Raw genomic sequence first — 23,457 nt, 5'->3', positions numbered from 1 at the left:
TGCTCCCTCGCATTCAAATCCAACTCTTTCAGAGCGGGAACCCGACAGCTTCAAAAGTCCCGCCTCGCCCAAGGCCCGCCCTCATTTTAGGCACCACCCGGATTGTGCACATTCCGCCTTCAAGGTAGAAGCCCCACCTTCCCTTACCAGAGCTATCCAATAGCCAAGATACACGACTAGGTGGCTGCGAGGGAGCCTTAGGTGTCCTTTCGGCGCCTGAGCAGAGTCTTGGGAATTCCGTTCCTCTTAAGAAGTCACTTTCTCGAGTTGCTCCTGAGACGTGCTTGAACATCCACTGGCCCACATTCCCTCAGAAGGGGAGGACAAGGATCCTGAGCCCCTTCGCTGCCCTGCCGAGGAGGCCTGGGTCTTCACTGGCTGAGGCTCTCGCCCCGCGGCATTGTGGGAGAAGTAGTTTTTCCTTCTCTCGGGCCGAATGCTGCCCAAGACTCGTGGGACTACGATTCCCAGAAGCCTAAGCGACCGTCGGGTCAGGAGGCTCGGAAGGATGAGAGCTAGTGGGCGGGGCCGGCCGGAGCTCCGCAGCTGTGTGTGACACCTGCAGCCGGCTGGCCACTGGGGCCCCCAGAGACCCCAACATGGTGCGCGCGGGCGCGGTGGGGACGCATCTCCCCTCATTCGGCCTGGACATATTCGGGGACCTGAGGAAGATGAACAAGCGCCAGGTAATGGAGGCCGGGGTTGGGGGCGCGCCCCGGGGCCGGGACCGCCTTGGATGCGGGGATTCTGGGCTTCCCCTGGAGGGCTCTGGCAAAGGCACCTCCGGGTGACTGTGGCCGGGCGGCGACCTGAAGTTCCCCTGCTGGGCTCTCAGCGGCCCTGGGTTCAAATCCTCCCAAACCCACGTGTGGGCAAATGTGTGCGCTTTCTTTCACCGACAAGAGCACATTAGGGGAGGGCTGGGTAGGAAGGGGAAGAGAACCCTGTACAATGGCTATCAGATGCGCTTGGGCAAGCGAGGCTAGATGATTAGAGCGCGAGTGACAGCTGTCAGCGTGTATCCTAAGGGCCGCGGAGTGAAGAGGGAGCAGCTGTCCCTGTGGCGCTGGAGGCCTGGCAGCGCGCGCGCGGGGGGGGGGTAGTGGCAGAGAGGCGGAAAGGAAGAACTTTTTCACAAATGGGAGCTGTCCAGCGATACCTCCCAAAGGATTCTACCCCACCCCCACCCCCCGCCCCCCATTGCTTTTTTCTGGCATATGCGTTGGGACTCAGTAATGCTCCTTGTATCTAGAGAGCTCATAAGTGGTGCTCAGTCACTGTGGACTGACCCAGTGTTCCAATCGGGATTCCAGAAGCCTTCTCGAATTTCCTTCTCTGATTCCATCATTTTTGCTGCACTATAAGTCAGGAAGCCATTAACTTGGGGATCTTTGGGCAGCTGGAGTTGATTTCTCACTCCCGAGACAGGATCTCAGAGGAAAACTTCCCTTTTGCTCTCTCCTCTTAGCCAGGTGTTGGCCATCATCCTTGTCTTTGGGTCATTGTCTCTTCAGTATAAAGTGAAAGTGAGTAGGGATTGGAAATCCTCACTGCCAGGAATATGTGACTGAGTTTCTAGCCTATTGTGGACAGATATCATGACGGATGTTACTGCTATTGCTACGAATAATAAATAGTGGCAAGAAAAAAATAGAACCTTTTTACCAGAGGGTTTTAGTGAAAATGCTGTTAATTCTTATTATTTCTATGACATCCCGTTTCATTTGTTCCAGTATACAGAATTGAGTTGCAGCGATGCCAATGGTAGGCCACTACTTACTTCTTTGGGCACCTCCCTCCCTCCTTCCCTCCCTTTTCTTCCTTCTTGCCTTTTCTTTCTTCCTTCTGCCCTCCTTCCCTCCTTCCCTCCTTCCTTCTTCCCTCCTTCTTCCCCTCCCTTTTTTTCCTTCCCTTCCTCCCTCCCTCTCCTTTCCTTCTTCCATCCATCCAGCCTTCCTTCCTTCCATAGAATTTCAGACTAGTGCAGCAGTGTGGAAGCTTGATGACTTGGAGTTCATGAACTGTGTTTAGGATCTGGTCATGTCTAGGATCTGCATAGCTGATCAACTCCTGTGATTGTGATGAGGTATTGTAGAGAATAGCACTAGCTTAAAACACCAATAGCTAATGAACTGAGCACTGATGTTGTTCACAGGAAGGTTCTTCCAGAAAGAGAGCTTTATTTTAAAATCTAGATTACCGATTAGATTTTTTAAACGTCTCTCAAAGTGATACTGATTACTAATGGTTATAATTGCAGACTATCAAAGAAAGCCTAACCTAGTTTGCCCTTTGGAAGATCCATGTGTTCCCATTCTTAATGATAAGCCTTTCAGTAGCTGGTTACATGGCCCATTTTGCTAGTCTTCTAGTTAAAATTCAGAAGCTCAAATCTGTCCTTTGGTATTTTTTTTTTTAAAGTTTTGTCATTTTGCTTGTTTCTTTTTCTTCTCAAAATAGCATCCTGTGACACCTTGTCAGGCCTGTACGCTGCACCAGTCTTGGCAGCAGGAACTCCTTTCTTTACTGCTCCTCTTTGCTAAGATGAGAGCCACATGCAAGACAAGGGCTCTTTGTTTCAGTACTGAGGAAGAGAGGAAGAAATATAGTTACTGGTGTTTCTGCTGTTCTGTAGCCAGAATATGTGGTATGAAATGTTTGCTTAAAGCCCTTAGAAAGTGGTTATTTTTGTTTTGGTTGACAAGAACTGAGTGTGGGCCTACTTCCAAACTCTGCTGGGGTAGTTGAGTGCTGAGAGTACAAATTTGATAGCCAAAGATAAACAACAGAAGGCACCAGTGAGAATTGTGGTTTATGTTTTAGAGTCCATTCAGCTTGTCAGTAGTTTGGTCAAATTTTATGTTTCTAGATTCCTGGATGTCAAACCTATACTCAGATTCATAGATACCTTACAGGTGGGATGTTGGAAGTCTGATCTATGGTTTTGCACTTAGGTTTTTGTGTATTTTGCCATTTTTTAAGAATTGATTTTATTCCTCTTGAATTTTTCAAGCATAGAAAACCATTCTGGAAAATGTTTTTCGTACAAGATCTCTAGTAGATAAGTGGCAAAAATTTATAATTTTCTTTCATTAGGGCAGAACCTGACGTTTTGAAAAGAAAAAAAAACAATCTAAAATGGGAGACTTTGTTTAAAATCACACTGGAGCTTTCCTAATCAGATCTGAAATTCATAATGAAACAACGGTTGTTTATCAAGTCATTTAAGCAGAGCAGGTGGGAAAGGTTTTGAATGTGAACTCCAATAAATGACTTCCGGTGTGAGTTGCCCAAAGCTGATTTTACTTAAGAAGCAATGGTTTAACAGTGTCCATTTAGCACTTCAGTTTCCTTTTTTGTTCTCCTAGGAATATAATGCTAGGTTTATAATTTGCTATTAACACAGTAGCCAAGTAGTTAAAAAACTGTGTGTAGCTGTGAAGTTGAATTATAATATTTGTATTTTCATTAATTGCACTGAAATACCTTAGCAGTTATTTTAATTTTCTTTTCATGTCCTCACTTTCAATTGTATCCTTCGAAACTGCCTCAAACTACATAATTTCACATAGTTGTAATATTGGCAAGGGACCTCTTTTTTTGTTGTTTTTTTGAGACAGGGTCTTGCTGTGTAGTTCAGGCTGGCCTTGAACTCACTATGTATCATAGTTTGGCCTCGAACTCACAGTGATCCTCTTGCCTCAGCCTCCCAAGTGCTGGGATTACAGGTGTGCACCACTACCCGGCAAGGGAGATTTTTAAAACTCGGCTTTTCCTTTATCATATCAGAAAATGTTTTCATGTTTTGTACATTCTTCAAAAATCATTATTTTAATGGCTCCAAAATTCTTTCAAATTGCACTTCCTTTAAACAGTTTTTCCCTGAGGTTTCATAATTAGTGCATGCTCAAAAAATTTTAAAGACCAGAGAATACTTTAAAAAAGAAAATTCAATGATTCATAATTCTGCCATCCTAAAATCACCTATGGTAATGTGCATCTCCTTGGGTTTGTTGAGCTCCTACTGCAGCTGATATTTTTTACTTAACGTGTTTTGAGTGTTTGATCAAATCATTAAAGTTCTTTGTGTATTAATTTGAAATAATGGAGTAATCTGCCATTTTCTACTCAGTCATTTCCTTATTGTTGGTCATTTACAGTATTTCCTTTTCCACATTATTAGAAATATGACTGTTAAATATCTTTGGGCCATAATTCCCTATTGCCTTATTTTAGACTGAATTTCTAGAGGTAGAACTATTGAGCCAAGAACAGCCCCTTGATTCTAATGCCAAATTGCTTTCAGAATTATTATATCAACTAATGTTGAGTCTTAGTATTAAAAAACAAAACAAACCTTTAAGTTTCCTAGGGGTGAGAAAACAAAAAGCAGAGATAGGATGGAGAGTGGAGGTAGGATTATTGGTTTGAACATTTGAAATGTTTATTTGATGCTTGTAGTTTCTCTTTGGAAAATTATAGTTTTACGTTTTTATCTTTTTGTTGGAATTTTAATGTTTTTCTTAATGCTAATTTGTTTGCACTCACCATGTGTCATAGTTACTTTACTCATTGCTGGTACAAAATACCCAACACCCACAAGTTAAGGGAGGAAACTAGCTCACAGTTTATAGAGATTTCAATCCATAGTTGGCTGGCTCCAAGGCAGGACAGCATGGCAGAGGGACATCAGAGAGGAGAAATAGTCTGTGGCAGAGCTGGCGGGAGGCAGTGGAGTGAAGCAAGCCTCCCTTCCTCCTTTATCCCATCCGGGCTACAAGCCTTTTGGGTGGTGCCACCCATACCCAGAGTGAGACTTCCCATTATGTACACCCAGAACTATGCTAATCCAGTTTAGTTATCATACATCCTAGATCCAGCCACCTCTGAAAAGCCCTACCCATGAGTGCATGAAACTGTGGTGGACATCTAGATACAAGCCATAACACCATGTATGTATTGAAGACATTTGTTCTATCACTATTTACTTGAACAAATGGAGTACCTTTTGCCAGACCTGTGTTGAATATTGAGGATACAGTTCTGAACAAGGCTGAAATGATCCCTGCCTTCATGGAACTTACAGCATAATATGAAAGACATATTATGTATTATTATAATGGTGAAGGATGTTATAAAGAGGTATAGAATGCAGTGAGAATATATAACAAGAAGACCTAGGGCTGGCCTACAGCAAAGGTAGCAAACTCCAGTGTTTCATCTGTTTTTAGAAATAATATTTTATTGGAGCATAGTCATGTTCATTCTTTTACATATTGTCTATGGCTGATTTCCTGCTAAGTCGCAGAGTTAAGTGGTTTTGACAGATATTGGTAGCCTGTAAACCTAAAATATATATTACCTGGCTCTTTAAACAAAAAGTTTGCTGACTCCTGGTCCGGTAAATTGAGAAAGGCTTCCCTTGGGAACTGATTTTAAAGTGAGACTTAAAGATGAATGAGTATTTGGTGTGCCAGGCAGTTCAGGGAATGAGCCTTCTGGGTAGAGGAAATATCTGGGTAAGGTCTGGGAGTGGAAAGAGGATACACTGTTTAAAGCATTGACAGATACCACAGGTACGGTGAGCTTCAGTGAAGGTCTCCATGTCAGACAGGGCCTTGGTGGCCGTTAAGATTTGCTTTTTGTCCTCAGAGTAGTGGAATACAATTGAAGGGCTCTAAGTGGGACAAAGATGTGACCAGAGGAGCAGATGTACATTTCAAAGCAAGTACTGAATGTAGAATGGTTTGGTGTGTGACTTCAGGAGACCTGTAGGAGGCTCTTGTAGTGGCCCAGGGGGTTGTTTTGGTGACTTGGATGAGAGTGGCAGCAGTGGGAATAGAGAGAACTGAATACAGTTTGGAAATGTATAAAATGGATGGGTAGTGGGTGGCTACGAACAATGGGGTGAATGGCAATGCCATTTCCTGAGATAAATATCACTAGCACTGAAAACATTGGGGGGAAGATAAGTTTTGATATGTAGAGTTTGAGTTACCTTTAAAGACATCCGAGTGGAAATGTCAGGCATGTGACTGTTAGTCTAGAAGTGGGAGTACATGGCATGGTGGTACTGATGCCAACATTTGGAGGTTCTGGTGACGGAGGAAGAACTGGCAAAAGAAGAAAGTGGTCAGAGTGGACTCAGATTTCTACCTAGGGATAGAAGCTCTTTTGAGAAGTTTGACTGTGAAAGAGAGGAATGTAAAAGGTGGAGGGAGGAAGATTTCATGTAGAGGAAGGGGTCAAGATAGAGCAATTTATGCTAAAGGGAAGGAAGAGGTATAGTACCGTGGATCTACCCTCCCTGTGCATCAGAATTATTTAGCAGGCTCTTTATGAAAACAGGATGCCAACCTCCCACTGATTCAGTTGGTCTGAGGTCGAAACTGTGTCTCCTACCTCCCAAAGACTTCCTCACATTATTCTAGTGTGCAGCCGAGATTTAGAATCAATGCCATAGAACAGTGGCCCTCAAACTGTGGCACCAGACCAGCAGCTTCAGCAATACCTGAGAACTTGTGTGAAATGCAGTTTTTTTTGCCCACCAGGTGATTTCTAGTGCATGCTGATGTTTGAAAGTCACTGCTACAAAGGACCGACTACACACTCAGAAGTCATCACCCTACAAAGCCACCTGGCACATCCTATTAGACTTTCCTGGGTGTCTAGCCACATTTCTCCAGGCCCTGTGCATTTTTTAAAAAACTATATTTTAAACTATTTAGCGTTTTATTTTTACTTGACAAATAGTAATTATATGATTTATGGGGTACAATGTGATGCTTTGACCTGTAAGCATTGTATAATATTCAAATCAGGATAATTAGGATGTCTATCATGTCAGACTTTCGTCACTTCTTTGTGGTTAAACATTTATAATCTTCCCTAGTGGCCTTGAAATAGTATGTTCTACTGCACACTGGGACTCCTGCACTTACTCTTAAACTATACTCAGTAGGGCCAGGGATTTACCTCAGTGATTCTACCGCCTGCCTCGCAAGCGCAAGGTCCCTAGTTAGATCCTGGTACCAAAAAATACTATATTCAGAACTCAAAAAGAATCTATGCCTCCACATTCTATTTCTGTTCAAATTAAGTCTAGATATTTGAGGAGACAGTGTTCAGTGTTACATGATCAAGATCCTAATTCCAAACTCCTTTCAAAAGGATTTTCTGGAGAGCAGTAGGTAGCTAAGATGGGATGGGATCTAACTTACCTAATTTCACTTTGAAACACCACTGAAACAACAGTAAGGAGAATTTTTTTTTTTTTTTGGTACTGGGAATCAAACTGAGGACCTTGCGCTTGCCAGGCAGGCACAGTGCTGCTGAGCTAAATCCTCAGCCCAAGGAAATTTAAGTCACATTTTTCTAAGATAAGGAGTCCAGACAAGAAAACAAGATAAACCAAATACTGGTGGCTAGGAGTCATATGGAAGAAAGGTAACTGACATAACCGGAGGAAGTCAAAATGCTGAGTGGCCCTAGGGGAAGCTGAGGGACAACCTTCACTATTTGTGTTGCAGAATCCTCAAAGACTCAAGACTTGGTGGTAGTAGATATCTCTGAAACTTAAGGTGAAAGGGAAGTGGGGCTGAAATAAATTAGATTGGGTGAAAAAGCCAAGAAGTGTGAGATCTCTTGTTATCCTCCCACCCCGCTCAGAGGCCTTCCCCTCCAAGGTGAAGTTCAGGTCAGTGGTGGTGAGCCAAGTAGCCCCAGCAGCTAAGCATCAGATAACAGTTGTTTTTTCTAAACCAATAGCTCAGTATTCAGGTTTAATTGCAGTGTTGGCACTTTATTTATCATAAATTGCAGGTTGGGTACTTGGTCTCTAAAAGGTTTGCCTTCACTGATGGAGGTGTTTATTTCCCGAAGGGATAAACAGAAGATCTCTGGAGTAAGGGACCTGATGGAGGATGTGGAGACCACTGTGAGAACTTGCATGCTGCATGCTGAGGGTGGAAAGCAGAAGTGAGGGCCAGAGGTCCTGAAAGAACAGGAGTCCTAACATGTAGGTGAGCCCGTGGTGCCAGGAGAATTAGAGATGTGGGCTTGCAGCAGTTTCCATTCTAGGGTGTGTTCCAAGGAGTGGATGGCTCCAAGGCAGGGAGGAAAGAAGGTCACTGGAGATGAGGAGGTCCAGAAGTTGAGTTTGGAAAGGGCTTTGCTAGCGTAGGGCGAGGCAGGTACCAGTCAAGTGCTTTCCTTCGGGGCAGGAAGGAACAGGCCCTGAAGGCTTACCTTTTGAGGAGTCAGACACTGTGGCTTTAGTTCCTGTAGTCTCTTGGAAGATGGTGGGCAATTGGCTGACAATTTAACCACAGCTTAAAGGATGTTGGTATATGTGTAGGTGTTGCTTTGCCATACCCAAGGGTTGGCATGCAGCTATAGTGAGGAAGAACCTGGGCTTTAGCGTGTGTGGACTGGGAGGGGAAGGAAGGCCATCCCTGTGGGTCATAATGAAGTGGTGGGAGGTGGGGTGGGGGCAGTTTAAACCTCTTTCTAACAACTAGCCATTATGTTGACTTCTGAGTTCTTAAATATTTGCTGATCATGTTTATGGAACAATTCAACATGCTGGTATTTAATGTTTTTGTTCCCTTTTAACTGGTAATTTTCAGATGCAGAGGCCTAGTCGCTAATCTGTGTCATATTGTAAGGCTTCCATCTGAGACCAGCTTTGATTGTGGTGCTAAAGGATTCCCACTAGATCCTCACTGGGGCTTTAACAAAGCACACCCCATAGATTACTCTCCCTCCACTCCTTTCCCTGAAGGAGAGACGGTATTTGGAAGGCTTTTTCTTTGGAAAGAAAATTAAAACACTCCCTAATTTTTTACCTTGTGCAAATTAGTTTCATGTCCTAAAATCACATTGTTTTTTGTTTTATTTTAGAAGCTCATCTCTGGCTTTGGGTTGGTGAATATTACGCCAGTGGGTTTTCACTCTGGGTTTGGCCTTTTTCATTCCAGCTGTACTACCAGGTTTTAAACTTTGCCATGATCGTGTCTTCTGCACTCATGATATGGAAAGGCTTGATTGTCCTCACAGGCAGCGAGAGCCCCATCGTGGTGGTGCTGAGGTAAGTCCACAAGCCAGCCCCGTCCCCTGTCATGCTGGGGCAGAGGGGTGGAGCGGACGGACCTTGAGTGAGATCTATGTGACAACCACTACTCAAGATTTGAATTGGATAAACTATTAGAATCTTCTTTATTGATAATTGTTTTGACATTGTCCCATTTTTTTGTGGTATTGGCGGAAAATCTTATCTTTTTCAATTGACATTTTAGAGATTTAATTATATTGATACTAGTACATTTAATCCACGTATAAATGACAGTTTAACAATCTTATAATTTGTTGTGCAAATTTATTTTTAAATAACTAAGTTAAAAATGTCACTTTGTTTTCTTTGTACCTAACAGGCAGAGTGCCCTGTGCCTAGCAAGTGCCTGGTACTTTTTCAGTCTTGTTCAATGATACTGTTGTAGATAGCTGCTGTCTTTTAGAGACTTTTGTGCTTATGAGAGTACAGCATGTTTATTTTAGAAGAATAAATGCCAAAGTCAACTTCATGCAGCCATGAAGTCACCCGAGGGGAAAAACTTAAGTCGATTTAGAATCAAATGACCTTGTTTGGAAGCTGGTAGGTGCTTCAGGATGCTCTCTGTCCAGCATGTTTCAGATGATTGGATCTTACTGTTGCTGGGGAGATAACCCCTTTGTTGTACCATCGTGAGGCTGCAGCCATGTGCACACTTCTCCAGGCCACCCTTGTGCGACTGGCCAAAGGGCACACTTTTACAGACAGTTTTCATAAATGTACCTGCCTAAGGATAGCATAGCTCACAGCAGAGCTGAGGGGACCCTGACTCACTGGTGTTTACACTGTGCTCCAGGAGTCTCTTGGGTTCTGATGGATAGATAGGAAGGAGATGTTGTGCCCAGATCGCGGGGTCCCCAAAGACCACCAAGGAACCGATTCCGATGCAAGCACACGAGGGTCATTTACTCAAGCTCGAGCAGGGACTCTCAACTGTCACCGAAGCAGCGGGTCAAGATTGAGAGCCCTGACTCTAAAACACCAGGGGTTTTTATAGAGGTTACAGCAAGGCGCGGGGTTTCAAATCACACGCAAATCACACAATTGGCTAGCATTTAGCAAGTTTTGAAAGTTTAAACCTAATTGGCTGGGCCTTGCGCGCTGAACTGCAAATGGCTGCTCAAGTCATCGAAAAGAACATCTGGGATACTGGGGTATTGGGGTAACTACTGATTAGCTGTTGCAGGCCATCGAGAAGAGCATCTGGGACATTGAGGCAGCTACCGATTAGCTGTCGCTAGGCTAGTTGCTAGGGGACTGCTGGACATTATCACAGGCAGGTGGCCAAAGTGCATCTTGTGGTTTTTCTCGGAACTAGAATTTATGTCCAGGGCACCTTTACTCTAAAATGGGGCCAAAACTTTAAAATGGAGTCACTCAGGTCTCACAGAGAAAGGTACCAGGCTCCTGGACCCTTGACACCTTGGCCTTGCTTCAGGTGCAGTAGTTCCACTTTTATGTATTTTATGTGGCTATATTACCTGGGCGGGTTTCATTTGAAGGAAGGATTTTAAGGCTTTTTAAAAGGGGGGTAAGAGATGGAGTTCAGTGGTAGAGTACTTGCCTAGCATGCACAGGGTTCTAGGTTCAATCCCAAGTGTGTGCATGGTCTCATGTATGTGTGTGCGCGCACACACACACAAAACCAAAAAAATGAAAAAGAAATTAAAAACCTCAAATTAAGATGATCCAGTTTACGTAACAGATTAGGAACCTGAGGCTCCGGGAGGCTATGTTACAAGCATCTCACAATTGCTTTTGGTAGAGCAATGCCAACTCTGAGGACACCTGGCTCTCCTCCTCAAATCACATAGACATATTTGTACAAAGAGATAATTGTGAAATTGCAGTGCATAGGAACTTTTAAAAAAGCATCCTTTATAATTCTAAAGCAATTTTTGTTTGACAAAATAAAACATTGACCTCCCTGAGGGCTGTGTGACCCTGGGGGAATCCCTGGCTCAGGAGAAAAGCAAATGTAAGTAGATATTAGGGAAACACTTAAAAGAACTGCTTTCCTGTTGGGACAGATCATATCCCTCAATGCCAAACTTCAGTGCATCCTTCTTCCCATTGACACTTGTACAGGGAGTTCTCTCCTCTCTGCAATCCTGTTATCATGGACTAAGACAGTTTTCTAGAAACATCTTCTGTGTTTTGTTGAAGAAGTAAACATGAAGCCATGGTTGAAGAAATTATCTTAAGCGTTTTAGCAATTGTTCTTTAAAAGAGAACACAACTCTGAAGCAATTATATTTCATGTTTGAAAGACAAAATGAATTCCATGTTGAGAAACAATAAAGCCCTAAATTTATTTTATTCCTATGTTTTCTCTTTCTTTTCCTTTTGGTCATTTCTATTGCAAATCCCTTGTCCCCTTTTAATTTAGATTTCTTGGTTTTGAGCACCAGATCTGTTACAATCCTTAGTGCACTGGTTTTACTTTAACATAAACCTCCCAGCTGGTGCTTAGTGACTGGCCAGTCCCACTGCATGTCTACTTACTGCATTCTGATTATGCTGGGAAGTTTGGAGGATACCAGGGCTGGGCAATTGGAAAGGAGGGCCAGTTTGGTGAGCTGCTGTTTCCTGTAAAGGTCTGCATGGCTTCCATAGCCTGGCTCTCTCTTTCTTCCCTCCTGCTGAACAGACATTACTCATTCATCCTTGTTGCACAGCCCCTATCAAGTCATATTTTTAGGCCTTGTTCTTTTCTCATGTATTAAAACAAAGCATTTGTGTATATACAATGAATTTTGGGTTTTTAACCTGACCTCCCAGTAGATTGTAGTTCACTTTCAATCCACTAAAAAATTCACCATAGGGCTTTTGTAGAATATGGTCAAAATGATGATATCCCAGGAGGCAAGACCAGGGTTCACATTTTGTCCCCAGTTCCAGTGTGGCTATAGTTTATTGAAACTTATCGTGCTCCCAGTTTATTAATTCACTGTCTGCTTCTCATTCCATGAATAAGTATTTCAATATCTTAGGTGTTGGAGATATGCTGTGAAACCAGAGTTGCCCTAACTGTAAGAGGCTGCAGTTCTGAATGAAAATAGTGATATATTTGTATAAGTGCAGCTTGTTTTAAGACTAAAAATTGACAGCTTTTACTTCAAAGAGTCCATATTATTCTTGCTCCTTGTCCTACCTACTGCAAAGTGCACAAGCCTTACTAATGCCCTTTTCATTCTTCAGTCTAAGTAGAAATCAATTCCTCTCTCACATTTCATTATCACTTGAACTGAAGGAACCACAGTGATTATTGATGAGTATTTCAACTCTGACTGGTAAGTTTATTATCATCATCTTTTGGATGCTGGGCAGTGCTGATACTGACTTTATGTTTCTTTCAGTGGCAGTATGGAACCAGCCTTTCACAGGGGAGACCTTCTGTTCCTCACAAACTTCCGGGAAGACCCTATTCGAGCTGGTGAAATAGTTGTTTTTAAAGTTGAAGGACGAGACATTCCAATAGTTCACAGAGTAATCAAAGTTCATGAAAAGTAAAGAGACTTTTTGTTTTTGTAAATTTGGGGAGATGGTTTTAATGGTTAATTAAATAGTAGTAAAAGCATGAGATTAGGCAGGGATTTAGCTCAGTGGCACCACACCTGCCTCGAAAGTGCAAGGTCCTGAGTCTGATATTCAGTACTGGGTGCGGGGGGAGCACGTGATTATGTTCTTAGTTCTGCCATTTACTAACTGGGTGATTTTGAAGTAGCTACCTCACTCCATAAAATGGAAGTGATAATATTTTACACATAATAACTCATAGGGTGATTATGAACAAATATAATAAAATTAAAAGAACAACTGTGTACTGTGCACTTAAAACTTAAATTGCTGCAACAGTTGAAGGTAGAGTGTATTGTATTAGTTACTGAAGGAGTTGTAAAGAAAACCAAATCACATTAATAAAGGATTACTTTAATAGAGAATTATTATTTTTTAAATTTATAATTTGCAATTACAATTATTACAATTTACAGTTTACAATTATTTTAAAGCTAGATAAGCATTTGTTATTGCCATTATTTTTTACATGGTGCATTTACTATACATTTTTGTTATCTTTTTTCCTACATTGTGTTGAATAGAACAGATTCTCTGGCTAATTTAAAAGTTATGCGTTGTTATTTAGTTTTATTGCGAATGCCTTAAGTTTATTTTTACTAGTACATGATATGAGAATTATTTTTTGAAAAGTGTAAAAATGCTGTTTCTCTATGTCACTTTGGCCAAATGGTATTTTCAGCATAATATTAGCCCTATGTGGATAAAAATTCTTTTCCCTAACTCATCTCATGATTTGGTCCTGGCATATCCTGCATTAATTTTCCCCCTCATAGATAGCCTTGCCTTTCCCTTAAATGCCAGATGACTTATTAAGATCTTAACAAGGTCTGGTCTCTTTTTTTAGAACCAAAACATTTACCTCTATCTCAAGTATAGAAAGTTTCCATGAGAGAGTGAAAATGTTATACAGTATTGCATAAACTTGAGTTATTCATTTACCTTTATACAGCTTACTGTAGCATTTTTACTTACATGATTTATAGAATTAAATTTAGGGATGTATACTTGCATTTTTAAATAATGGAGGATTTCTTGTGTGGTGTGTGCACACGTGCATGTTAGATAACTGTACATGAATGGTATTAGATTCTCATTCCATTCATTGCTCCTGGGTGTTCCCTAAATATATTGACAATTAAAATATTTGCTTCATTCTGTGCTAAGATTGACAATCCAGTTTCAGTTTGCATTGATATACTGGTACTATTCTAATGGTTACCTGATGTCTACTTGTTAACTCACTGAGAAAGAAGCATGCATGTTCAGTCATGATGTGACTCTCACCTGACTTTAAAATAATTTCTAAATATGAAAAATTGTTCAGAGTTGAGCAAATGATGATTATTTGTTGTAACTTGCATGAATTGTGACAGAGTGCCAAGAGTTTTATCTTCTTGATTTCCTCATTAACCATGACTGCAAATTAGTGTACTCTTTTTGAGATGGTTTCAGATTTTCATGGGCTTTAAATATTTTACCTCAGTATAATGGTATTTTTTTTTAGTTTGTCTTATTGAAAGACCACCCTCTTTGTAAGTGTATAATGCTACAATTTTGTGTTTCTAGCATCAAGGCTATCTTAGCACCAGGTTAGAATACTTAATATTAATCCCACATGTCTCTTTAATGTACTGGCTTTATGCCATTTGAGATTCTTATTTCCTTGCAAACAAAATTTTTCACCATTGTGCTCAATGGTGGAGGAAGTAAAGCATTAACACATTTCACATTAGGCAAGGAAAAGTTTGAGGACACCTAGGAGCACAGTTGCATTTAAACATCTTGTGCTCAAGTCTGTCATCTGGAACCAAGTTTGTGTCTAGAGTGAAGAGGAGCATAATTCATGCTAACACATGGGTTCTGGCCCATGGGTTCTGGAAAGGAATGAAAACAGTTCAAGTTCAACACAGATTGTTAAATCAGCCTCATAGCCTGCCTTTTGATTTGAGGTGAATGACAGGTAAGCCTGGAAAAGCTCACTGTCAGCAACATTTGGCTGGGTCATGAATCTGGATATGATTCTGCACAGGTGCTGTTCACCTGATTTTATCCACTGATGAGTGACACTGATACACATATTTTCATATTAAAAATAATTTAAGATGCTAGCTTTTTCTTCAAGGAGTGAAGTCATGGAGTAAAAAGAAGATCTGTATTTCATGTGAATCATTGCCTTCCTGGTGCCCTGGTGCCTTGCCATGGTTTCTGTTTGTCAGGGTTATTTAAGTGTTTTAGAATTTAAGACTATGAAATTGTCATTAGATTTGTGCTTCAGCTGAGTGATTATCTGTAAGCAGTCCTCTTAGACCAAAGGAAGGTCAAGTGTTCTTTGATTGGTTTCTAAATGCTCATGTCTGACCATAATGTCTTAGGTAAACTAATATTTTTTTAATGGTGCTGTGCTGAAAATAACTTTTGAGAGGACATTATTTTGCTTTCCAGAGATAATGGAGACATCAAATTTCTGACTAAAGGAGATAATAATGAAGTCGATGATAGAGGCTTGTACAAAGAAGGCCAGAACTGGCTGGAAAAGAAAGACGTGGTGGGAAGAGCACGAGGGTGAGGATGAACTTTTGAGTTATGTAGACAGTTAAGAAGCCAGGGAAATATATTTAAAAACAGAAACTAAATTTATAGAACAACAGAATCATAATAATATATGTTAGGAGCACTTTAATTAGTTCTAGTTTATTCTGTGACGACTAAAGAAAACTTACTGTCTAAGGACCTAAAACCTAAAAGTAAATCCAAGCATATGCTGTATATCATAGGTTTAATTCCATTTCAAAATAAATCCTCAGAGATTTGTTATTTGTGGATTATAAATAACAATTACAAGAAATCCTCTCGGAGATGACCTTTTGGTGAACGTTCTGGGTACTCTCTGTGGCCAATAGATGTGTGTATATGCACATATAATATACAGTGTTACCATGAAGATTTGGACTTTTTTCACCCAACAGGAAGTGTGAAATATTTATTTGTCAAGTCTCTACTACCTTTATCTTTTAAAATGGCTACATGCCATTCTAATAATCAACATCACTTTTGTATTCAAACATCTTTTGGTAGACTCTTTGTCATGATAAATATTTAGATTATCTTCTTTTCACAGCTAAAAAAAGTTTTGTGATAAATCTTTTGATATTAATTTGCATGATTGTTCCAGCAATGAGTTCTGCTTCTGAGCTTATCTTCTTATTAAAAAAGCAGCCAGTCATGGTGGTACACACCTGTAATCCCAGCACTTGGGAGGCTGAGGCAGCAGGATTGTCTTGAGTTCCAGGCCAGCCTGGGCTACATAGTGAGTCAAGGCTAGGCTGAACTACTAAGGAAGACCCTATCTCAAAACAACACAACACAACACCAAAACTTAAAACCAAAAACGGATTTCTTTCAGATACGTTGCTAATATTTAACTCTTGTGAAATGTCTTCTTGTTATCTTAATCTGAATTTCACCAGTGATATAAGGTTGGAGAGACTGGCTACCATTGTCTAAGATTTAGCTTTAATCATCAGATTGTAGCGTAAGGCCTCTTGCTACCCCTCTCCAACCATTTTTCTAAACTGTTGGGTTTCCTCTTGAATATCTGCAGGGAGACAAGGAGTGCTTCCCACTAGTCAGTCTTGTTTCTAACACTGGGGAAAGGCTGTGGACAGGAGAGGGGTGGGAGCTACTGATTGTTGGCTGGGGGACACTGTGGGTGTGTTACCTAGTTTGAATTAGCAGAGATGGCAAGATGGGTCAAACTAGTGACGTATTGATATTAATACTGTCAGCATAATCATTGGCTCTGAACCTTCTTTCTCTGGCATCTTAATCACATTTGACTACAGGTTATGAGATTGTTGTGTATTTACGGCCTAATAAATGTATTTGTTACACCTGAAAAGCACCACAAAATGAAAATGATAATGATTCTTCAAATTACAAACTAATTATCTGTGTGCTTTAAAGCTTTAATTAATAGCAAGTTTTATATGGGCCATTTGAAAATTTTCTCCTAAAAAAATAAGCAATAGATTTGTGAAAGGTGTCTATTCTCTTTGTACAAATGACTCAATGTGTGATTATAATTGTGGTAAATGAAGACAAGCAGCATTGCTACCTCAAATCATGTGCCTGCTTAAAAAAAATTAACCTCACTGTTAGCTCTGATGCTTTTTACTCATAAAGCCCTTTGAGACGGGGTAAATATTGTCCTTACAAGCACAGTCAGTGGTAATCATGGAAGATTTGTTTCTTAAAGCTGATTTATAGTGTGTCAAGTATTATCATAAGCAATTATATATTTCTTGCTTTTTATTCCCACAACTTAGGTTTTTGCCATATGTTGGTATGGTCACCATAATAATGAATGACTATCCAAAATTCAAGGTAGGAATTTATATATGTGTATTTATTTATTTTTTAAAATATTGGAGCTTTTATTTGTACAACTGTAAAGAGGGAATCTTCTTAAAATATTTTGCCATTAATTTTTCTGCAGGGTATATATAGTTAACTACAAATTAACATAGCATTTAGATTGACATTTAAATTACTTAAAATACCATTTTTCATCTTTTATGTTCTAAAATGGTACTTATGTAGTTGTTGCTCATTATTATGGAAATTTTCAAATACACAGAAAAGCAGTACAATAAACCCAGTAATGTTTGTCTACAAGCTTCAATTGAAATAGTATGACTATTTTTGGGAAAAAAAAAAACACTTGAAAAATAATAGGAAACCTACATAGGAATAAGCACTGCACTAGCTGTTTGTCAGGTGTTTGCTCCTTAGTCCATTGATATATTTTTGGGTCTTTAACCACAGTATGGTATTGAACAGCTAATTTGGAGAACAAGGCATGGGGGAGAGGTCATCTTTTGATTCTGTCCTCAGTGCAGTATTGAACAGACTTCATCTGAATACAGTACATTTATAAGCCAAATTTATTTGTAAAACTTACAGTAATTTTCCATTGTGTTTTCTTTACAGTATGCACTTTTGGCTATAATGGGTGCATATGTGTTACTAAAACGTGAATCCTAACATGAGAAGTGGTTCCTGGGACCAGACTGAAGTGAATTCTGTTGAAAAAGAGAAAAAGTAATATATTTGAAATGTTCCACTTTCTGTATAAAAGGAAACTGTGTGGAGACGTTTTTGTCTTGTCCAAATAAATGATTCATCAGTGAAGATTGTTTTCTTTTGTGAGCTCTGATTGGAATCCGCCCAGTCTGTCTGCTGCTTTGCTAGTCACTGACCAAGTCTGAGGGTTTGTACTACTTCACAAACAGGTGAGCAGTGTAGGGGCCTGGCCTGCTAGTGGGGACAAGGCATAGCCCGTGTGCTAGGGTTGTAATGCCTGCATTTCAAAAATAAAACTCACTTAACAGTGGGATTTCTTGGGACAAACAGGCTCTTTAAAGGACATGGATTTTTAGAAAATTTATTAAAGTATAATCTGATAAATTAATAAAGCCTAAAACCCTTTAGAAGGAAGGGATGCAATCTGCTTTGTTTTCATAGTGTGCTATATCTTGAGGTGGTTTGTTCAGTTATTTGAAAAGTGTTTAATAAATTATAAAACAGTACACACATCCTTGAAAACTGCAGATAAATATGGAGTGGTGAAAGGGACATGTTCCTTCCCTCAGTCCCCCTTTTCTATTTCCCAGGGATCTCTGCTGTGCTCTAGATAGTCCTACATCTAAAATCGTTTCTCATTCAAATATTTGTCAAGCACTTCTATCCCAACCACTGCCTTAGGTGCTGGAAATACAAAGTCCCAGTCCGGATGGAGGTTACAGTGTACTGAGTGGAAGAGATAATAAATCTGTAATTTCAGGTTTAATTGCCATGAAGAAAGATTAAGCAAGGTAAACAGAAAGAGGGTGACAGAAGATACTGCTTCTCATATAGAGCTCAGAGATGTCCAAGGAGGTGGGTGACACTAAGAAGAGTTAAATGAAATGAGAGAGCATGAGGCATGTCAAGCCTGGGGAATAGCATTCCAGCCAGCAGAAACAGTAAGTCCCAAAGCTCTGAGAAGGGCAGGTGGTGGCAGGCTGGAGCGTTGCTCTCACGGTTTCCTCCAGAGCGTGCAGATCACCCAGCTTTACTTAAACAGATTCTGACCAAGAGGTCTAGGGTGGGGCCAGGATTTCTAATATGCTCCTGGGGGATGCTCAGGCTGCTGGTGCCCAGACCACGCTTTGTTAGAGGTATAAAAGGAAGGCCAGGGATATTTAAAATCCACTTTTCAGTTTTACAAAAGTGTTTTGTTTTCAATTGAAGAATATGACATTGATATTCAGTCAGAACTCACAGATCTTCCTCATTCTTTTAGGTTTGTCCAATCTAAGAATTTAGAAACCCTAAAAGTCCCTTCAGCTCCTGTGTGGCCTAAGCAAATTACTTAACGTCCCTCAGCCTAAATGGAGGCTGAGAACTGTATTTACCACATTGACTGTCATGAGTAATAAGTAGATAATAACACTGAATGCTTTCACCACAGCACTGCACATGTACCCAGTGCGCACTCAATAAAGATTACCCTGTGGTACTTTCTTCCTCTTCAGGGTAAGCCTGTGCCACATCACTCACCTGCGCAGCTCCTCTCTGAGCAAGCTCCTGACTTGGGAAAGACCAGCAGGAGCACTCTGTTGGGGGCAGCTTGCCCTCTAATCCTTTCTCTCTACTAAATAGGCTATTGCAACAATAATGGACCTCATCCTTTTGAAATCAGCATAGTGAAAAAAAAATTACAGAATACTTTCTAAAAATGTTTTCTTGTGCCCTTTAATAAACTGTTTTCTTAAGAAAAGTGGATTTTTTTCTTCCTTTAACTTAAAATAGAATTTTTAAATCTTGGGTCAAAACTTCATTATAGTGAGTCCCCAACTCACAAACATTCAAGTTGAGAACTTTCACAGATACGAATGGACCTCGCATTATGAACAAATCACAGAAGTAGCTAATGTGTCTGCTGTGTTTATTTACAGTATTTATGTGTGCTTGGCTTTTTTATGCTTTACATTGTATATTTCTGTTAAGGGTATAAGACTTTGTTGGATTTAAGAACGAATCAGACTTATGAATGTTTTCCTGGAATGGAGCTCCTTCAGAAGTGAGGGACTTACTGATTTCATCACCTTCTTGGGTTCTGTAGTTGGTTAATATAGCCTTTAAAAAGGTGTTTAACATGGCTGAGCTTTGGGTAATTTTTGAACATGCCTAGCACTCTGATGTGAACTTTGCAAAGACACCGAAGAGACCTAATGTGGCTCAGCCAATGCCTTTTAATTATGGTTGGTGAAAAAGATCTTTTTGGCCTTATAGATACTGTCAGTCCTTCCTTTGTGGGAAGTGATGAAAGTTAATTCTGGATTGAATTTCTTTTATCTTAGGCTCTCTGTTGTAGCCTCAATATCTGAAACACACCCAAAACTAGAACTGTATTTTTTACATGGTTAAACAACTTTTCTACTTCCTAAGAGTTTAGAAGAATCAAAGTAGAATGTGCCTACCAAATAAGTAATACCAACTAAGGTGAAACCTAAACTGATGCAAGGACTTCAGGACACTACATGGCATAGGGACAACCCAGCAAATCCTCATTGTGTTCTAAAGGGATGCATATTTTTATGGCTTGTATCTACATGTTCCCCCAAAGACTCATGCACTCATAGGTGGGGCTTTCCGGAGCTAGCTGGATCTAAGATGTGTGACCCTGGGATTAAGGGTGTGTGGTACTAAATCCACTGACTGGAATTAGCATAGTTCTCTGTGTGGCTAAATTGATTTACTAAAGATGAAAGCCCCACCTTGGGTGTGAGTGGCATCAGCCAAAAGGTTTGTAGCCTGTTTGGGATAAAAGGGAAAGGTGGGCTTGCTTCTGCTGCTTGCTGCCTTCTGCCTGCCATGCCATGGACTATTTTCTGTGATGGCCCTCTGCCATGGCACCCTGTCTTGGAGCCAGCCAACTATGGACAAACCTCTACAAACTGTGAGCCAAAATAAACCTTTCCTCCTTTAACTTGTGGGTGTTGGGTATTTTGTCTCAGCAATGAGACATATGATGATCACATATGATGAAATTCGGTGGTTGCTACACTGCTTATGATCAATTTAGATTTCTATCAAAACTGCCAAGTTTCTACTTTGGGGTAAGCTTCACTTATTTCAAGAGGTGAGTAGTAGAGCCTTTGAGTTCCTAACCCACTGCCCTTCCAACCCTTCCCTTTCGGCAACCATTGTGTTAATATTATGGAAATACTAGACAAACAGCTCCAAGTATGCATGCATATACCCACAACAAGATTGCAGACTCTTAGCTGGCTCCTTTATTAAAAAGTTGGACCTGCCACTGTCCCCACAAAGCTGAGCTGATGAAGGATGAAGGATGTTGTAAAGAAGAGGAAATCTGACCTTCCTAAGTAAGCAAGGTGAGATTCTTTAAACGGGAAGCAAGCCTGAGCATCTGCAATTCTCTAGATGACTGATGTGAAGGCAGAATTGAGAAGCACCAAGAAACAGACATCTGCACAAATTAGTTGGGAATAAATGTGATTAGGATGCTTGGTTGTTCCTATCTTCCTTCTTGTCTTCATGAAGTCATTTTCAGATTGCATGATGGGCAAAGGAACAAATGCAGTCATGTACATGCCACCTGAAACAGAGCTAACCTTTGTATTAGTGATCATCTGGTTCCTGTTTGAACATCACATCTCACAGAGTAGCCTTTGGCCCAGGTCCCTGAACAATCAGTTTAGTCTTATCCTGAAATTCTGGGCAGAGATCCATCCATCACCATTCTTTGGGCTCAGCAGGCTCCTTCCATTTCAAATGAGAGGAACAGGGTAGAGTAGGGTTGGATAGAAAGAGAGGTTTGCAGTCACACCATGGGTAAGGCCCTGCCTCTGTCTACTTCCTAAACACTGTTAACTAGCTTGGACTCAAGTTTCTTTCTCTCTAGAATTAATATCAAGGCAGAGCAGGAATTGGTTTGATGCCTGTATTTGAATAAAGGTTTATGCTCCTCCAGATTCTCTTCAGCATTCTTTCCTATCATTTTTGCCTATAAAATTCCACCTCTACTTTCTTTGAACTTTTAATGTCTGTCCACACTGTTGCAAACATATGCTAGGGCAGGGATATTGTACCCAGAGCCTCTGCTTTTAACTGTATGAAGCTTTAGTGTAGCAGACATCCCTGCCCAGTACTAGTGGGCTGTGAGTGGCACATACTTCTTTGCTCCCTTAATTTGGCTATATTGTTTTATATCAGGAGTCAGACCAAAGCCCTATGTAACTCAAATGGGCATGTCAGGTAGCAGAGTTGGGCTAGTACTGCCCCTTTGCTAATGGCTGTCACCACGGCCTAAGACCTGGTCTGTGAAGTGGCAGGGCTCTGCTAAGTTAGGTGTAGCTGAGGTCAGTATGACCCCAAATAAAATCCTTTCCCCTGAATTTTGGCTTCTCACTGACTTGATGGGTTGCTTCCTAATTGCACCTGGTCCCAGTACTGGTTTGTTCTATCCCAGCAAGATAAGCAATGCTTACTCCCTAATAGCCCTGCCTGGTGCCATCATGCCAGGTGTTCAGCAGTATTTCACTAGATGCCTTCAAAGCATACCTGGTTCCCTTTTCCTTCCCATGATTGTATTCAATAAATACTGGACATAATTGGGGGCCTTTGTCTTTGCTGCCATTAGCAGCTCTGTTTGTGCCCAGCTTCTTCACTCTAAGTCTCGTTTCCTGTCTATTCTTTAATTCACCTTGTGCCGTAGTGGCTCACAGGAGGCCAGGACCCAAGGCAGAGGTTCCAGCAACATCCCCTTCCTTGTTCCCTACACTTTAGGATAATGTAAGAGAGTAGAAACTCTCTTTACACTGCATCTTGCTTCTACACAAGTTCAACACCAGTATGGGAATGAAAGGTTTCCCATGTCCTCTGTGAGACCATGCCTCCTATTCAATCACCACACACGCTCTCTACCATATGCCTTAATGTTTACTATCTTGCCTATAAGTGTTTGGCTTTTTCTATACAGCAGGATTTTGCTTTGTTTTCTTGACATACTTTATTTTTTAGAGCAGTTTTAGGTTCATAGCAAACTGAGTGGAAAAGACAGAGTTTGTTTCCTGGCTCTACACGTGCATGTGGCTCACATTGCCAATGTGCCCCATGAGCATGATGCATTTATCACAGCTGATGAACTTGCATAACACAATTCATCATCTAAAGTCCATAGTTAACATTAGGGTTCATTCTTAGTGTTAGATATTCTGTGGGTTTTGACACATGTATAATGACACCTACTCAGCACTGTAGTATCATACAGAGTAGTTTCACTGCTTGAAAAATGTGTTCCACCTATTCATCTCTCCAAATCTCCCATCCCTGGCAATGATTGATCACTATTGTCTCCACAGTTTTGCCCTTCCCTGGATGTTACATAGTTGAAATTGTATAGTGTACAGACTTTTCGGACTGGCTTCTTTAACTTAGAAATATGCATTCATGTTTCCCTAATGTCCTCATGGCTTGAAAGCTCATTTCTTTTTAGTACTGAATAATATTCCATTGTCTGGAGGCATCATGATTTATCCATATCTTGAGGGACATCTTGGTTGCTTACAAGTAAAGTTTGGCGATTACAAATAAAGCTGCTTTTGGGCCAGGGATTTAGCTCAGTGGTTCTGGTGCCTGCCCCGAAAGCGCAAGGTCCTGAGTTCGATCCCCGTTACCAAAAAAACCAAACAAATAAA

The 23,457-nt window shown here is 40.8% G+C and overlaps 1 protein-coding gene across 3 annotated transcripts; it reads left to right on the top strand.

Moving 5' to 3' along the window:
- The first annotated feature begins 376 nt into the window (after positions 1 to 376).
- Sec11c (SEC11 homolog C, signal peptidase complex subunit) lies at positions 377 to 17,881 on the top strand. Of its 3 annotated transcripts, none has more exons than XM_004858418.3 (7): positions 504 to 686; positions 7,882 to 8,017; positions 8,979 to 9,088; positions 12,469 to 12,618; positions 15,134 to 15,253; positions 17,017 to 17,074; positions 17,681 to 17,881. In XM_004858418.3, the coding sequence occupies exons 3-7, from the start codon at positions 9,006 to 9,008 to the stop codon at positions 17,732 to 17,734; spliced, it is 465 nt and encodes a 154-aa protein (XP_004858475.1). In that variant the 5' UTR covers positions 504 to 686; positions 7,882 to 8,017; positions 8,979 to 9,005; the 3' UTR covers positions 17,735 to 17,881. The 3 variants fall into 3 exon arrangements, with proteins under 3 accessions (XP_004858474.1, XP_004858475.1, XP_004858476.1); XM_004858419.3 differs by having other exon boundaries at positions 7,882 to 8,021; XM_004858417.4 differs by lacking the exon at positions 7,882 to 8,017 and having other exon boundaries at positions 377 to 686.
- The last annotated feature ends 5,576 nt before the right edge of the window (positions 17,882 to 23,457 follow it).

Source organism: Heterocephalus glaber, unplaced genomic scaffold (assembly GCF_053883595.1).
Source record: "Heterocephalus glaber isolate CG9 unplaced genomic scaffold, H.glaber_assembly_v1.0 deba00000331, whole genome shotgun sequence".
Lineage (NCBI taxonomy): Eukaryota > Metazoa > Chordata > Mammalia > Rodentia > Bathyergidae > Heterocephalus > Heterocephalus glaber.
The sequence above is the reverse complement of the archived record's forward strand: the minus strand, read 5'-3'. Positions and strand labels throughout refer to the sequence as shown.